Raw genomic sequence first — 18,376 nt, 5'->3', positions numbered from 1 at the left:
TAAACTGCAGTACCATTTCACCCACTGTAAAATGCCACGGTAAACTCAAGCAACTATGTCACAGTGCAAACAAACTTTGGGTTCGCTATGTGGTTGCTATACAGGGTTCTTGTATATCTACTCAATTAAGTTACGACAAAAGATGACTACGGGGTTATATGTCAGCAGCCATATCACCCTGTAGCCCAAGACTGGTTGCAACAACAAAGAACATTTATTTTTAAGAATACATAGTGACACACAGAGATGCTTCCCTTATTTGAATTTCTATTCAGAAATCAGGTTTCTTCACTTCTGCATGCCACAAACCAGATACCAGAAATAATACTGCTGCTTGGAGGCTGAGTACGCTGTACGCTTGTGGTTCATGTATAAAAGGTGTGAATGAAACACCATCTGTCTTGCTGCCATAAAATGTGATAATACCTGGAGGGCAGAACATCTTCACACGCTGCAGACCCCTCCCCATTCTGTATGCATGTTAACTGGATTATCACAGCAATTAATGGATTATGAATAGAAGGCGTTGCTTAAAAAATTAGGTTAAATTAAACACTGAATACATCCAGTTTTTACAAAAGTTACATTCATTTATGAAGATTAGTCAACAATTGTTCGTTTACAAACTAACATCACTTGACCCCAGCTCTCGCCGGGAGGTCACGAGATTCCGCAATAAGACAAAGTACCCCCTGGAGGAAACAGGGACAGCAACACATCTGCTCTTGCTCATCAGTGGAAACTCAAGACTTAAATAATAACGCTTTTGAGAAGAACTTAAACTTTCTATTTCTGACTCAGAGAAGAGTTAGAGGTGATGGTGCATTTCACACACATACTGAAAGCAGAAGACAAGAGGCTTTGCAGACATAACTGGCGGTGACACATCCTGTAAGGCGGTTTCCACTGCGTGTGGCTCTTTTTTGACATCTGCAGCCATTCGATGCGTGTTTACCTCCAGCCCACCATCTGCATCTCTTACAGCAAATGAAACGGCCACAAAAGCCCCTCACGCCTTTTAAATGTATCAATATGCAAGTATGCATGAGGGAGAGGAAATAAGAATGTTGTGAAACATACTGTATACCTCATATACGGAACATAACAAAATTTACAATAATGACTAAATCAGGTTTACATTAAAGTAAAAAATTAAGATTAAGTGTCATATCGGACACCCAGCACTCAAATAAGACTATGAGACAACACCAGTCTGGTTTGAACTCCGACCATCTCTCACCATCTAGGCCGTATCAATCTATCATTCCAAGAGATTCCCAAAAACTCTTTCGTGTTACTTTTTCATAACTCATAACGTGTCAGAATTTCTCCACTGTTCTGTGATCAGCTACAGACACTGTATGAGTGCTGTAATGAGGTCAGTGGACCGTGACGAGGTGACAGTGCTGTTTGAAATGTCTGTAGCTATCACCCCCGGCTCCCAGCGCACCATTTATTTCCCTCCATCACAGACAAAGTCACATCCCATCTCTCAGGACAAAGCAGAAAATGAGAAAAACATCCAAATTACAGCTGACGTGGTTAACTGTGGCCGTTTCTGACATCAGTGCTACCTTGGCTGACGGTCATTGGCTTGTCTGTCACCATGCCAACCCTGAGAGAAGATAATGAGACAAAAATACTGCCCAAAGGGGCATCTAATATCACCTCACCTCCTTTTGCACAGCTGTACTAGACAGCCACTGGTGTGCGGTAGTTTTCGTAAACGATCGGATCGGAGGTGCTCTATTTTTAGCAAACGAAACACAAGAATTGGTGTTAATCGATATATCAGCTTCATTCGATGAGGGCTTTTAAAAGCAAACCAAACAGGGTTGGTTTCCCCCTCGAATGTTTTAAACACAGCTCCTGCCTGTTGTGCTGAATACAAAGCTTGCACACTGTATACAAGACTTGGGTAAAGCTTAAGACTGATCTATAGACCAAGCGTTATTTGGCAACAATATTAAATGAAAGCATGGCTCCATTGTGTTGTCATGTTGCAGTACATTAATTTCCTGTGAGGGTCTATGTGCAGCTGCTGAATTTGAGGAACGCTGTCACATCGCTCAGAGCAATCCGTCTATATCAAAAACACATATATACTCGCTTGACAGAGCCTTCCACAACATTACTACTTAACCAATTACAAACCAGCAAGACTATTGATCAATACACAACATCCGTAACAGTAATGCAATAATGTAAGCAGGAGCAGACAGTAGAAGGGGTGGCACATCTTCATTCAACTGTAAAACATCATGTTTAATCTGGATTACCGCTAGCTACACGATTTAACCTGTTTTCAAACTAATCCTGTACTGTATATATATAAATATATATATATATATATATATATATATATATAGCATATAAACAATACAAACTCCTGTTGCTCGAACTCGCTAACCGCAGAAACGCCAGCAACACTATGTGTTAACATTTGCATAGAAACAGAAGCTCTTTCAGATACCTCCTATTGACCATAAAGGGCTGATGACAATGCCACCACATACACTGAAAGACCGCAATACAATGAACAAGAGCCGTCAAAAAAACCTCACAGAAGGAGAATGTCACCATTGCATGACAGCGTCCGCTGACATGCACATCAAGCTCAGAGTGCAACTCTGTATCCAGGTTCAAAGGCGACAGAGGCTTACCATTGGTGGAGTGAAGGCTCTCCAGACTCCAGTAATGGGACATGACCCCTTGTACTGCCTTGACCCCTCCAGCCAGTCCCAGAGCGAGGTTGCAGTCTGATTCAGAGCCTGGTGATGGCACTGAGCTGCCCCTGCCGCTGCTGTAACTGATGCAGCCGCCTCCTGCAAGCAGGATGCCCACCTCGCTGGCACTGTGCTGCGTGCGCATGTGGCCGCACACCAACGAGGAGAAGGGTGGCGTCGCTACGGCAGGTGTTAGGTCCGACCTCCTAGCTTGTCTCAGCCTTGCCTGCTCTCAGGGTCTGCGACGTAGCTTCACCCCTCTTCTCTCATTCCTCACCCGGTCTCTTTGACTTTCAGTCTCTGATGCGCTCGTCTCAAAAGCTCACGGCTCAACGTAGACGCCTAGACACACAATCAGCCTTCTCGCGCTCTCTCTCTCATGCGCACACACATACGCAGGCATCACCGGGGGTCCTCTGAGGGGAGAAGGGCTGATATGACTCACAAGACTCACTGTGAAACTGTGAGTTTGGCACTGAAACGGACCGCCTTTCTCCTCCCTCTCAGTCCCCCCTTGGGCCCCCCTTCCTCCACTGTTAAAGCCAAGCTGTTAGTAAACCAAAAGGCAGCGCCTAGAGAGTGCACTAGGGATGTCGAGGGTTGCAAACACCTTCTAATAATTTAACCCATAATTAGCTGAAATCACGCTAATGACAAGCCCAAAAATCTGACAAAAGCATCGCCTTTGTTGAAGGCAAAATGCTGAAGGGAAACTAAAATACACAATTGAACGGAAATGGTCAGGATCTCAGGAGACTTTGAATAGAAAGGAATGCGATTTGAGTGAGGGTTTTTCAGACAATTATTTTAGTATATTGACATGTTCTAACCGTTCTGCAGCTGTGACTACAGGTTACATAAATGGAAAATGGATCCAGATCAAAGCTAAAACACAGCGGGAACATTCCTCACATTCTTCAGTATGACAGATTCAACCTTTGACACACACTTCAGAATGCAAATTTACTTTTTGATAAGAGTCTATAAATAACATTAATAGTCAGATCAGTATTTATATTTTTTTATATAAATATTTAAACCTGAAAAATCTCTTTAATTTTACAAACAGTAACAAATAAAGACAGAATAAATGATTTGGCTTATGTAGCTCAATTGGACGAACATGACACTAGCAACTCCAAGATCATGGATTGATCCCAAGGACAGACACAAACTTAAACCAGCCTGAATGTTGCTTTGTTTGCCAAATATAGAAATGTAAATGTTTTCAATAATATAAAAAAGACAAGTTTACACTGTGGAATGGAAAGAGTAAACTCACCCAGAGGGGCAGCCTGTCCATTATCCTCATGTTCTGGTGCGGTGAGATTGGATTCTGTAGAGAGCAGCATGTATCTGTCTTAGTTTCTCAACTGAAGTGATCTTGTACTCAAAATACAAACTAAGAATCAAGCATTAGCATAACTGCATTAATGCATTCTGCACAGGCTAGATGTGCTGTATACGAAAAGGTCGTAGAGTGGGCATCATGTCAGACTGGGACAAAATGTGTCTTTCTTCACATAAGAATCTATTTTACCAGCAAAATACAACGTGTCATCATAAATAAAGAACGCTTATCTGTAAATGTGAGTTTTTATCAAAGATTAACAAAAAAACACAAAAATATGTTGATGTTAGAAACATAATGTTTCTAAGAGCATGTGAACAAAAGAGTCAATTCAAGGTCAGCCAACCTCTATTTAATAAGACGTAAGAAGAAAAGTCTAGACTTGTATTAAAACAATGTATTACATTTTCTAAAATCAAAGTCTCTTTTTTAACAATGTGTGTGAGGGGGAAATGCATTGTATATGTATGCCAGGTCTACCTCTGAGCTCAAAGAGAAAGAGAAGGAGAGTGAAAGAAGGCCTGGCGCCAGTGAGTGGGTGAGAAATAATCAGCAGGATTGTTTGGCAAAAAAGAGATTAGCGCTGGGGGGCCCTGAGCTCCACACATTGCTGCACAAAGATAGCCTCTGTGCTCCCGCAACGTGCACACACGAAACACGACTGAATAAAGCGCTTTCTTAAGAAATCATACATTTCAACTACTCGTAGGTGAAGCTTGATGGAGACATTTTCAATGTGCCAGATTTCTTTTTTTTGCATCTAAAGCAACATTTAAGGCTTATGTAAAAGTATCCAAAGTTAAATGAGACGACCTGTGATGATAAAAGACTATAAATTTACATCAAAGACATCCTTAGTAAGTCTCTGGGTTCCAACTGTTGCAGACAACCATAAATAACTCCCCAAAGGTTATCAAAGGTTGTAAAATGAAGGCAACTATTGCCCCCTGGAGGTCATTAAAGAGCCACCAGACGATTCATAAAGGATTTAAAGATAAGATTTACAAAGTAAATAATCTTCTTCCTATATAATGTTTAGGAATGTAGTGGTTTACACCATGTGATTCCTCACCTGAAGATGACACGCGGTGAGGCCAGCCCAAGCAGTCTAGTCCAATAGGTGTGCTCTGAGAAAAGAAGTGATCTTTGAGAGTGACGGAGGGGAACTGTTCAGGAGAGGCGAGGGAGAGTCTGGTGCAAACCTGTAGATGAGAACAGCATTCAGTCAGAAAATACACTTTAAAAAAAAACACAGTTAATGTAAAGTTTATCACATCAGAGTAAAAAACTGCAAAGAGTGTGTGCTGAGATTTCTGACAGATGGTGAAATTGTTTGTCCGACATTTGTTCAGTCAGGCTAAACACAAGAAACAGGCTAAAAACAAGAAACAGAAGTCGAAAATTATATAGATGCAAGAGTACAGACTCCAAAAGTTCGAAGCAGGAAGAAAACACAGAAAGAAGAAAAGATGCAGTAGAAGATGCTGACGGTCAGGGGAAGTCTCTCTTTTCAATGACATCCTTACTTTCTCATGCTTGTCAGATGTTGGGATGTTAACCTGGCGCAAACTTCTCTGTGCATTAAGATTCTTTTTACGGATGTTCTCCGTATACGTCAGTGTGTCGTATGAGCACGATCGCCGGCGTGATTCCGTTGACTGTCTCTTCCTCTCCGGGTCACCCGCCACCTCTCTGATGCCCTGAAGAGATACCGTCCAACCGTACATGTCTGACATGGGTCTGGGTGCTGTCACACCCTGTCCTCTGCGCTTTACTCGAAGCACACATGCGTTCCCTTGTTGTCTTCTCTCTGCTGACTGGACGGCTGGCTCACCACTATGTTGTACATGCTTTGAGTGCAATGTAAATGTAAATGTAATTTACATTTAAAACACCAAAAATGTATTTATGAAGTGTAGTGGTAAAAGATATAGTAAATGATTTATAAGGCTTTGGAATGCACTGAAATATATACACAAAATACATATAAATGTAATATTTAAAATATGTAATTACTGCCTTCCTTCCATTAAAGATTCATGTTCAGAATCTTAAGTAGCCACCGGATGGCACTGTGTTTAACTTTTGGTTTATGTACCTAAAATAACTACATTTCCAAGCTAAATCTAGCTCAATAACACATTCCTGTTTCTTTTTTAAATGCATTTTGACTTACCTCAGGTTTACTGGTTATAGATCCTGATGTCAGGCTGGACTGGGACTGGTTATCTGAACTGCTGTCTTCTAATAAGTACTCAGAATCAAACGAGTGGGCTGTAGTAAGCTGTGCTGTCCTTGGCTTCAGAGATTTTGGCTTTTGAGGAGGATCGGAGAGACCCTCGACGCTCATTCCCTGACCGAGCAAACACAAAGATGATGCCACAGATCTTGAGGGGTAACGGAAGCTCCTTCGATGTGTCCACAACCCAGGACTGTTTGGTTTGGGGCTCATAGGTCTCGTCGGAGAGTCAGCGGCTTCAAAATAGCTCACAGATCGGCCCCATATAGGCCGGTTTGCAAGTGCGAGAACACTGGGGTTTACGGGAGACTGCGACCTGTTCTCTACATTATGCCCAGCCTCAAAACCATCTAAAGAAGCATGATCAGAGTCTGAGGAAACAGCATTAGGCAGCTCACCTCCCTCCAGACATTTATTCTCATCTGTATCTTCAGATGGCACCTGTGGTGCAAATTCGAAGCTCTGTGGTTCAGAATGACACACGTTCCTTGGAGTATTTTTTTCGGAAGCAGGTGAACTGTGAAGTCTGGACCTGCTCTGAGGAGAACAGAAACTACAGTCACTGTGGTTGTGATGTGTGGACGTGTCACAGGCCGTCCCAGGAACAGACATGGTTCTTTTGTACGGTTCTACATCTTTTGGTCGTTTCACCTTCCTCCAGGACTGTCTGGTTCTCACCTCTTCATTCTGTGTGGGCAGGATCTGCTCCTGGTTGTACCTCTCAGGATATTTAGACTCAAACAGGCTGGACAGAGACTTATGAGCCATTGCGAGTTTCATGCGTAGATTTAAGTTATCTGTACTTTTACTACGTTTTTGCTGTAATCCATCTGTCATGGGAAAAGTTTTAAAATTCAGTGCTTCCCCACCTTTGTTCGGCTGCTGGGCGGAGTGATGAATATTTTGGGATGCACACTGAGCATATTTCTCCATATTTTGAAAATTTAAGGCAAAGGCCTTTTCATAAACATCATCATTGGAGTGGTCATACTTCATGATGTCTATAAGATGATCTGAGCTCTGAGAAATGGGGTTCTTGTAAAATGATGGGTGGGGCTTGCTATGTGTTATATTGGGCTTTACCTCCTCCTCATGTCCATCCTCAGAGTCCTCAACTTCTGGATCAGCCTTGTTGTTGCCCCTTTGCTCTCGTTTCATCTTGCGGAACGAAGGCATTCTAGAGAATACAGAGAACACGGACCCCTTCCCTGACTGGTTTCTCTTACTTCTCGTGAACCTAGAGGGTGACTGAGTACTGTCCTCTATCTCCTTATTGTTGTTACTAGAATTAAGATCTTGTAATACAAAACTGGAACCACTATGGTCAACACAGTTATCAATCCCATTTAACATCATAGATGTTGTCTCTCCAGCATCTGCTTCTTTCTCAAAAGCATTTGTTTCTTTCATATCCCTTACATTTCTACTTATTGCAGAAATGTTGCTGTCATGCGGGCAGTGAGGAAAAATGCGGTTTGTGATGTTATCACATGAGTTCCATTCATCATCAAATCCACCTTCGGATAATGGAGATTCCCTCTGATGATCCTCCAATCCATCCTCCATCACAAAGGGGCTCTCCAGTGAACATTCAGACTCCACAATGGCCTCTAACTTAGTGATGGGTAACATGCGACAACATGCAACATATGCCTCTGTGTAGGATGGCTGCAAAGGCTGTCTACAAAGATTTCTACAATCAGATGTTTCACATAATAAATCAGTGCTTTCAGGAGTTACAAGCCTTCTCTCCATGTTTTCTAACACATGGGTATCAGCAACCTTGACAGAGCAGTTCAACAGTACCTTTTTTTCTTCCCAGATAAGCTCCAGATGTGTCTGTGGCGCATGCAAATATACAACATCATTGTTTGTTGAGTTTGCATTTACCATTTCATGGGTGCTGTATTTATTATCTGTGTGCGGGGAGGTTAAGGTTTCGAACACTGCTGTTCTAACCTGATTGGTGGCGTCTGTGTCCTTGCACTGAAATCTTCCTGCCGTCTCCTCCACTGCAGTCCAGTGCAACTGACACTCCTCCTTACCACACCAGTCACAGAGCTGCTTTTGTGTAACATCTCTGTGGTTGCTACATGCGGCCAGGTCAGACGGTTTTACAATATTATCTTTACAGTCCATTTCAGTCTTTATTTCAGGTGCTTTAAAGGGGGTAGCGAGACTGTTTAAAACAGTGGGGACACTAAAAATGTCATCATGTTCACAGTGTTCAACTTCTTCTGAGACTAAATGTTTATTATTGGTAGCAAAGCAGTTGTATTTTAGCAAGGAACTAGGTAAAGTGTTTTGTAAACCCGAGGCATGGTCATCTACGGAAATATTCTTAATGTTATTATTTGTATCTGAGCTGTATTCATTTGTTACCAACAAAGCCTCATTACTACTGTTCAGCTGTGAATAATTAAAAGGAGACTGTGAATTTGTGCAGGGATCAGAACATGCTTCAGACAAAATACTTGCACCCAGCTCGGATATTCTGTCTGGCTCTAACGGTGTAGAGTTAGTTGATTCATTTAGCCTTGTGAGTTTGTCAGACAGGTTGCCAGGTGGTAGAAATTGTTTAGAGGTCTTCGTGTACTCTGCACATGTGTCAGACATAACGTTTACAATGCCACGTGCTGTTTGTTTACAGTTCATGTGAAGGTCATCGTTGAGCTCCAAGCAAATGTCTGTGGGGCTAACTGGAGTCTTGTCATACAAATTCTCAAACAAACCAGCCAGAGACTCGACTGGGCTGTCTAGAGGACTCCTTGGACATCCATCAACCACACTGCTCTTCATGTCAGAACACACAAAAGTCAATGACCCAGGCCTAGTGTATTCCATGGGTCCTGAACTATCCGAGTAAATTACTGACTGCTCAACTGAAGGAACTATCGTGCATTCTTTCAGACAATCTGCAACAACAGGATTTTTACAAGGAGTACCGCAAGGCTGTGTTTCAATAAACTCTTGTTTGTTACAAGAATTTTCACTATTAGATGTTGGCATGTTTGCTAAATCACTGCCCGTGTGACATTCACTACTTGAGAGATCTACTTTTTTTAAATGAAGAGTGTCACTCTTTTCTAGACTGAGTTCGTCATTCATGTCCTTTGATAAAAGACTTTTGGATGTTTGTAAGGATTCACATTCTCCACAGTCAGTGCAAGCATCCATGCTTTTCTGTTTATATTGTGTGTTATCATGTTCTTTTGAAGGGACTGTTTGACAGCGTTCTTCTGAGAGGAGAGAGCGACTGTGTTCTTCTGAGGGTAGTGAGTGGCTGTGTTCTTCTGAGGGGAGTGAGCGACCCTGTTCTTCTGAGGGGAGTGAGTGGCTGTGTTCTTCTGAGGGAAGTGAGCGACTGTGTTCTTCTGAGGGTAGTGAGTGGCTGTGTTCTTCTGAGGGTAGTGAGCGGCTGTGTTCTTCTGAGGGGACTGTTAGACTATGTTCTTCTGAGGGTAGTGTTTGACTGTGTTCTTCTGAGGGGGGTGACTGACTGTGTTTATCTGAGGAGAGTGAGCGACTTTGTTCTTCTGAGGGGACTGTTAGACTGTGTTCTTCTGAGGGGAGTGTTTGACTGTGTTCTTCTGAGGGAGGTGACTGAATGTGTTTATCTGAGGGTAGTGAGCGACTGTGTTCTTCTGAGTGGTTTGTTTGACTGTTTTCTTCTAAAGGTAGAGATAGACTGTGTTCTTCTGAGGGGGGTGACTGAGTGTGTTTATCTGAAGGTAGTGAGTGGCTGTGTTCTTCTGAGGGGAGTGAGCGACTGTGTTCTTCTGAGGGGAGTGAGTGGTTGTGTTCTTCTGAGGGTAGTGAGCGGCTGTGTTCTTCTGAGGGGAGTGAGTGGCTGTGTTCTTCTGAGGGTAGTGAGTGACTGTGTTCTTCTGAGGGTAGTGAGCGGCTGTGTTCTTCTGAGGGGACTGTTAGACTATGTTCTTCTGAGGGGAGTGTTTGACTGTGTTCTTCTGAGGGGGGTGACTGACTGTGTTTATCTGAGGAGAGTGAGCGACTGTGTTCTTCTGAGGGGAGTGTTTGACTGTGTTCTTCTAAATGTAGAGATAGACTGTGTTCTTCTGAGGGGGGTGATTGAGTGTGTTTATCTGAAGGTAGTGAGTGGCTGTGTTCTTCTGAGGGGACTGTTTGACAATGTTCTTCTGAGGGAAGTGAGAGGCTATGTTCTTCTGAGGGAAGTGAGAGGCTATGTTCTTCTGAGTGGATTGTTTGATGGTGTTCTTCTGAGGAGAATGATCGACTGTGTTCTTCTGATTGGAGTGAGTGGCTGTGTTGTTCTGAGGGGAGTAAGTGACTGTGTTCTTCTGTGGGGACTGTTTGACTGTGTTTTTCTGAGGGGACTGTCTGGCTGTGTTTTGAGAGGAGGAAGCGCCTATGTTCTTCTGAGGGGAGTGTTTGGCTGTGGTCTTCTGAGGGGAGTGATCGACTGTGTTCTGAGGGAAGTGATTGTCTGTGTTCCTCTGATGGGAGTGTTTGACCGTGTTCTTTTGTGAGCGATGGACTGTGTTCTTCTGTGGGGGGTGATGGACTGTGTTCTTCCGAGGGTTGTGATCGACTGTGTTCTGAGAAGAGGGAGAACCTGTCTTCTTCTGAAGGGAGTGAGTGGCTGTGTTCTTCTGAGAAGATTGTCTGAATGTGTTCTTCTGAGGAGAGTGATTTACTATATTCTTCTGAGGGGAGTGATCGACTGTGTTCTTTTGAGGGGATTGTTTCACTGTGTTCTTCTGACAAGACTATTTTTCTGTGTTTTTCTGAGAGGAGTGTTTGACTGTGTTCTTCTGAGTTATGTGGCTGGCTCTGTTCGACTGAATGCCCTGTTTTTCTATGTTCTATTGAATCATGTGATTGTCTGATTAATACAGAGGCCTCTGGCTTGCTGTATTCTAGTGAACCCTGTGGTTGGCTGTGTTCTTCTGAATCCTGAAATTGACTGTTTTCAACTGAGGCCTCTGAATGACTGTGTTCTAGTGAAGCCTGTGATTTAGTGTGCTCTTTTAAAGCCTGTGATTGACAGTTTTCTACTGAGGGCTCTGGATGACTGTGTTCTAGTGAAGCCTGTGATTTAGTGTGCTCTTTTAAAGCCTGTGATTGATAGTTTTCTACTGAGGCCTCTGAATGACTTTGTTCTAGTGAACCCTGTGGTCGGCTGTGTTCTTCTGAATCCTGTAATTCACTGTTTTCTACTGAGGCATCTGAATGACTGTGTTCAAGTAAAGCCTGTGATCGACTGTTTGTTTCTGAGGCCTCTGAATGACTGTGTTCTACTGAAGCCTGTGATTGACCGTTTTCTACCGTGGCCTCTGAATTACAATTTTCTAGTGAACCCTGTGTTTGGCTGTGTCCAAGTGAATGCTGTGATTGGCGGTGTTCTTTTGAATCCTGTGATTGACTGTTTTCTACTGAGGCCTCTGAATGACTGTGTTTTGGTGATGCCTTTGTTTGTCTGTTTTCTACTGAGGCCTCTGAATGATTGTGTTCTAATGATGCCTGTGATTGGCTGTTTTCTACAGAGGTCTCTGGCTGGCTTTGTTCTAGTGAAGGCTGTAATTGACTGATATCTTCTGAGGCCTCTGATTGAAAGTGTTTCATTAATTCAAGTGATTGGCAGTGTTCTACTAATGCTTCTGGTCGGCTGTTTTCAACAGAATCTTGTGACTGGCAGTTTTCTATTGAAGTCTCTGATTGGCTGTGCTCTAGTGAGGCCTCTGATTGGCTGTGTTTATGTAAAACTTGTGCTTTTTGATGCTCTACTGAATCATGTGTATGAGTGTATTTTATTGAATCCTCTGGCTGACTTTGATAAAATGAGGCTTCTGCTTGGCGGTGCTCCACTGAAACCTGTGACTGTTTACCATTGTGTTCTACTGACTTCTCAGCTTTCTCTTCAATAGGTCCAGTTGAAAGAGCTGTGTCTACAGAAGGAAGTTGGGCCACATTTAAACTCATTTCACTGTTTTGGACATTCAACTTATGTCCGTTCAGTTGTTGAGTGTCTAAATGATCACGTTCGGCCTCTGAATCTTCCACTGCTGTGCCATTACAGGTCAGTTGTTTAGAGTCATTATCATTGAGCTCTAATTTGTTCTTGTTTGAGGTCATTAACTGTGGCACTTTATGATCTGGCTTAGTCTTATTTATGCTGATTTGATCACTTTGAAGTTTTCCATCAGCAGTGTCACCAACATGAGAATGAATAGCACCACTCTCCATTAATGGTATTATTGTTTCATTACAACTTTGCACATCAAGTATTTGTGATTCTAATACGCCATTTGATGCTAGCAGTGGTGATATTATGTGTGATAGGTCATCTGAAAATAAATCAGGTCCAGATCCTGCTGGCAAATTACAGCAAATGTCCTCACACTCCTTAGCATCAGACTTTCCAGTGCCATCCTCTCCAACTTGAATCATCTCACTATTTTCAGTCTGTGATTTCTCTCTATCCACTGTCCTGTGCGGACTGACAAAGACAGCTCGACGCTTTTTTGCTGAAGAAGGGTCCCTTTCTTTAACGGTAGAGGAGAGTTTGACACATGGAGAGTGTGAGTCCAGACAACCCACAAAGCAAGAGTCGGCCTCAGAGCTGAGCGGTGTCCTACAGCAGTCCTCACTTTCATGGCTGAGGTCAGAGAAGGTGTCACTGTGCCAAGAATGTGTCTCAAAATATTCCTCTGTTGTGTCTCGTGTTGCTTCAAGATCCGTCTCAGACCATTCCTGATTATCTTGTTGCTCATCACACTCTTTCTGCAGAGACTCCCCATCTTCCAAAGCCTCATTCCCAGATTCCTCTAATGCCGGGGCCTATGACAAAGAAAGAAAATATTTGCCTTATTTTCTTGTTCTTAACAAAACAAACTTTCTTCTCATTATTAACCTGAAGTAAATAATTTGTCAATCATATCAGTGAGGCAAAACTAACTAAGATGCAAACAATTTGAAATTAAATCAAGAAAAACTAAACTTTGTGAAGTTAACCACAGTTGATAATCATTTAGGTAAATTATGTTTGCCCACACCTGGAACTAATGTACCACTCAGGCATATGATCTACTCATAGCTCATTTGTTCATGGAATTTCATACAAGAAAAAAACATTGTGTGTCTGTTGAGACCATGATGATGAACAGGCATAGCGAACACATAAGAGCACAACAGATTAAATGAGTCATTATTATCATATTAGTAGAATTGAAAGGCAACACAAATACTGTACAAACAAATATTGCTAATCAAAGTGAATGGGAGCTAACAATACCACATACTGTATCTATGGATTACAGTAATCTATATAATCTAATATTTTTTTTACATACAGGCGGTTTGCAAATACAAGGGTGTGCAAATGATCCTCAGTTCATTCTTCAGTTTGAGCAACAACTATGACATAAGAAACCAGGCCAAGGAAACACCTAAAAACTGAGAAGTTTCTCTCACAGTCAGGAGGTTGTGTAAAGGGGTGTGAAACATTTTGAGCTTGTCGACTTTCTACCATTTCTGGGAAGAATTTGAAAACACATTAGACCGGATCGTGACCACCTACTCGTCGCCCGCTAGCCAGACAGGATTTACATTTTTACCGGCTAAAGACCTAAAAGGTTGGTTAAAGACAAAAAATGTATAATGTTTTCGCACCATTCCAGACTTCTAACACACACTTACAGTGTTCGGCACAGCCTTGCGGCTGTCGAAGCAGAAATAAATCTGCTACTTTCAGTATGTTCATCTCCAGGGTGGTTGTGCTGTGGCTCCGGGGGGTGTCCCCTCTGTTATTATTATTTTTAAACCTTGTAATTACATTACATATTGCATAACATGATTTTCATGTCAAATTCTTAAATGTAAATCGATATATTTGTTCAGAAAAAATTATAAAAAGACGTTTTAATGCACCTCTTAAAGGTATCATTTTAATTTTGCCAGAATGTCAGACATGAAATAAATCTAAACGCGGGTCAAAAAAATAAGACCAGTTTGTCCCTTCATCGTAGCACAGAAATACTACGTCATACGTCCAAGTCGACCATGATAAGCATAGTAGTCAGAATAGCATGTTACCCCATCTTTAAGAATAGTGGAGTAGCCAGGCACTGCACATCTCCAGCTAATCCGGACAGGTCAAGCCGCTCCAAACCCTTTATGTTAAATGAGGACTGACAGTAAGTGGAAGAGCTTTAAGAAACACACAGTTCTGCAAAGGCTTTTTCAAGGTGAATGACTAGGAATCATTACATTTTTGGAAATACAATTAACACCAGAAACTACCTTTGATCTCCCTTATAAAGTCTGTAGCCTGTATGTAGTATTATTGAATTAGTCTGATTGTGGCTAAAGAAGTAAGGTCAAGTTACTAAAAACAAATATTTCCATCAAACTGGCAATGCTAGCAAAATATCAATGCCAAAACTATGAACACATGATCTCACACAACAGTGTCATCCGGCTCTATTCAGAAACCAGAGCTTGTTTTTAGAATTGAGTATAGTTCCCTAACCGGCTTAACATCTTAACACTACGTCATGGACTGGGGAGTGTGTTCAAGTATAATATGTTGGTGCATGAGGTACAACTGGAAGAGGAAGCAAGATAAATCATATTTGACAGCACTGCACACAGGCCACAGAACCATGTCATGCCTATAAAAGAATTCAAACTCACTGAACTTGGTTTTACGGTTTACAAACTTTACACTAACTAGGTTTCTTTTTAGGTAAAATCATGTATAATATATATAATAAAATACTATAATAAAAGGAAAACATTTTGCTTTGGCTAAAAGTTGCTTTGGATAAAAGTGTCTGCTATACGTAAATTAAATTAAAATTAAATTAAATATGCATAATTTTATGTCTGTGGGAGACAATTCATATAGTGTCTATAAGATTTCAAATTTACTCATTCTCGTTTTTTCATAAAATTCTTTTATGAAACACAAAAGGAAATGTTAGGCAGTGGTACAGGAGTTAAAAGGCTTAGTCACCCTTTACTTATAGTACTTTGTGTGAAAAATCGTGTGGCTTTTCGGTGACCTAAGCCTTAAGAAATTGCAGTTAACTAAAAATGTAATATTTAAAGATGAAATCATAGACCGTAAAAATCGTATGAAATGAAATCGTATTTTTTCGTTGACCTTAAATATTGTTCATAAGACCAATGTGTCTACATACTGTATTCAGGCTAGGGATAGGCAGTTTTTATGATACATGTATTTTTAATACAAAATAGTATTTTGTGTGTATTTTATAAGGTTGATGAAAATAGCTTCATATTTTGTATGAAAATACTTTAACGATATTATTTTTGTAGCTTTAAAATACTGTAAAATACTTTGTAAGAAGAAGTCTACATGATGACACATTAAAATGCGACCTCTGATTGGTGCCTACTCAGTAGCCCAGACTTGAAAACCGATCCATAAGGAAGAAAGGTGGTCAAGGTAAGTAACATGGTCCCTTTGTCGCTCTCTTGCTTTAGAACTTATTTAAAATAATATTTTCTGTTATTGTACGAATTTACAGACAAAGCATTCTGATCCATCAAGTAGTGATATTAAATTTGGCTATAGGACCAGTGAACAAAAACAATATAACATACTTGTTGTCTCATCTTACTCAATCTTACCACAGACTCAGACACAAGAATGGAGTTTAATCTAGTAAACACTGGGCATTGTTGTTCTTGCGACACGGTTACAATGTCGTTACAAAGATTATAAGAACGTCACAGCTTGTAAAATGACCAACTCTCTGGCCAGTACATTGTCAACTAAACAGTGAAGAATCTTTGTGCACGTGACTAAGGAGCGGAGGTCCAGACAATACTTTTTTTAATAAATAATGTTAAATCAATCCATCCAATGTTTTATCAGGCCATTTACTTTATATTCTGATAGCCAGATCCTATATGAAACATAGAAGGTCTGGTAAATATGAGGTAGGCTCTGGTGCTGAAGCGAAGTCCTGGTGGTCTTTTATATATCATGAGCAGGAGTACTTACAAAGTTACTAACAGCCTTTCCATAAGAACCGATTCAAAATATTCTTTCCAATTAAAACATGAAAACATGATCTTTACATGCTGATTATTCATGCTATTAATATCATATATGCTGTATGTAGATACAAGACGTTATGGTTTATAATCTGTCACAAATTTACAGTATGTAGCAAACAGAAAACTGACAGACAGCTAAAAATACTTTAATACTGCTGCATTTTCTTTTACTTAAGCATTAAAGAAAAGTGTTAATTTATTTACCTGCTCTTGGTGACGTGTCTTTGGTGGGAGAAGCAGCGCTCACGAAGTGTAATGTGTTCACATGAAGCGCGTTTGGCCTAAATAAAGATATTCGAAGATATAGCGGAAAAATGTAATCAACATAAATGTCCATGATTGCGCATGTTGTGTACATCTCAGTTATGTACACGCGCTGCTCAATTTAAACCACAGAAATGGTCTAAATAATATTTTTGGTTCATTGTGTCTTGGGGTCCCGATAGAACGACGGATAAGCTGAATGAAAACCTGTCATCCGGTGGTAACTGGACTGTTGCTTTGTCAGCTAATTTTGCCATTTTCACCACCCTGGGAGTATTTGTTTATCTGCTTTTCTGGTGGTTGACGCGACATATTTTCCCACACGCGATCTCTGTCCGCTGGTGGAAGTGTGATTACCTTTGTATGTGTGCGCACGTGTCTGTGTGTGTGCGCGCATTGGGTCGGAACTCGATATAGAGAGCAGAGGAGAATGAAAAAGGCGCGACCACGTAGAAATGACATGCCCCATGTAAAAAAGATAAATAACATAACGCTATTTAGTCGGTTTAATAAGAGAACGAGGTATAGATAGTGTTATATTGAGGACGAGAAGTGCCATTTGAGGGGCGGGCGCCCCCCTAAGGTAATGGTAGGGGAACACTGAATGATAAATTATTATATGTTACAACAAGCCCCTGCAGAAGCATCTAACGGAAAACATTTAGATTTAGAGGTGGTTTGGTTTCAGGAGAACTGGGTTAAATAGGTTCACTCAGACAACAAAAGTGCCGAAATAAAAGGATCCTGCTGATCTCTCAACAAGAGCATGAGATCATCCCACTGGGGAGGCCAATCACAGAAAGGGTAACACGCACACATAACCAAAGTCACAGCGAAACACGTAAGGGAGGAGGCCACTGTCAGGAGATACCTACAGTACACACAAAGGGGGCTCCAGAGTACGATCGGGTTGAGTCTATGCATATTTCTGATGAAGCAGTGTAATTGTACTGCTTTGAATAAAGCATCAATTCTAAATCAGTCAAACATGAAAAGGTGACGATTTAGTGCAAGCGACAGTTCATCTGTTTCACAGTAGGGCTGCTGTTCTTTCTAAATGCAAGGGTGGAGGCGCACAGAAAGAAATAGCACAAGATAGCGAGGGTCAAATGATGGCCGACATATTCAAGACGAGGAAAAACTTCATTACATGACCGTGACTTTATTCACAAAAGATGAGCTCATCGAAGACCACACCTTCCACTGGCCCTTTCATCAGACAGAACATGACTCCTGCTGAGAAGAGCATTTTGAAAGTCCAGATCCTTATATAAGGGCGAGAATACATCCACCCACCCACTGTCATCCACTCATGTTTCAGACACATATGAGCGAATCAGACATACTATTTTTGTCACTTATTCCTTTAAATAGGAACATTTTAATATAAACTCCATCCATAATTGTGAATTGCTTTGTATGACTAAAGTCACTGTGTCAGCATCTGTTAGCAATATCTCTGTCAAAAGGAAAAGATATGACATACAGTGTGTTCCATGTTTTTCCAACACTCTTCACAAAAAATTCACATTAACATAATAATTAATTTAGCAAATGCTTTATTCCAAATGCTACAATATGATTCATTTTAAGATTAAGAAACTGCTAAACAAAGTTCTGAAGTTGTCCAGCCACTTTGATTAGATTTTACGTAACAGGGAGTTCAGCACAGTCAATAGTTTATGGGTGTGAATCTAGTGCTCACTGAAGAATCTGAATGTAAGGAGT

General features: G+C 41.1%; 2 protein-coding genes across 3 annotated transcripts in view; both read right to left on the bottom strand.

Annotated features, from left to right (window-relative positions):
- Positions 1 to 9,367, bottom strand: part of LOC306892332 (rho guanine nucleotide exchange factor 4-like) — a 30,808-nt gene extending 21,441 nt beyond the window's left edge. Inside the window, exons 1-4 of one of the 2 annotated variants that reach the window (XM_079453365.1) lie at positions 6,254 to 9,367; positions 5,604 to 5,927; positions 5,150 to 5,279; positions 4,009 to 4,062 (exon numbers count right to left, since the gene is read on the bottom strand). In XM_079453365.1, coding sequence (XP_079309491.1) covers positions 4,009 to 4,062; positions 5,150 to 5,279; positions 5,604 to 5,927; positions 6,254 to 9,325 — 3,580 coding nt within the window. In that variant the 5' untranslated portion in view covers positions 9,326 to 9,367. Of the gene's footprint in view, positions 1 to 2,663; positions 3,170 to 4,008; positions 4,063 to 5,149; positions 5,280 to 5,603; positions 5,928 to 6,253 lie in introns of those variants that run through there. The other variant, XM_079453366.1, reaches the window with a different exon arrangement.
- LOC306891577 (uncharacterized protein) overlaps positions 9,331 to 18,376 on the bottom strand; it is a gene marked incomplete at its 3' end in the record, with an annotated part of 34,854 nt that continues 25,808 nt past the window's right edge. Inside the window, exons 3-4 of the mRNA XM_079451944.1 lie at positions 9,466 to 13,135; positions 9,331 to 9,338 (exon numbers count right to left, since the gene is read on the bottom strand). Of these exons, the coding sequence (XP_079308070.1) occupies positions 9,331 to 9,338; positions 9,466 to 13,135 (3,678 nt within the window). The remainder of the gene's footprint in view (positions 9,339 to 9,465; positions 13,136 to 18,376) is intronic.

This window comes from Barbatula barbatula (genome assembly GCF_947034865.1).
Source record: "Barbatula barbatula genome assembly, chromosome: 3".
Classification (NCBI taxonomy): domain Eukaryota; kingdom Metazoa; phylum Chordata; class Actinopteri; order Cypriniformes; family Nemacheilidae; genus Barbatula; species Barbatula barbatula.
The sequence above is the reverse complement of the archived record's forward strand: the minus strand, read 5'-3'. Positions and strand labels throughout refer to the sequence as shown.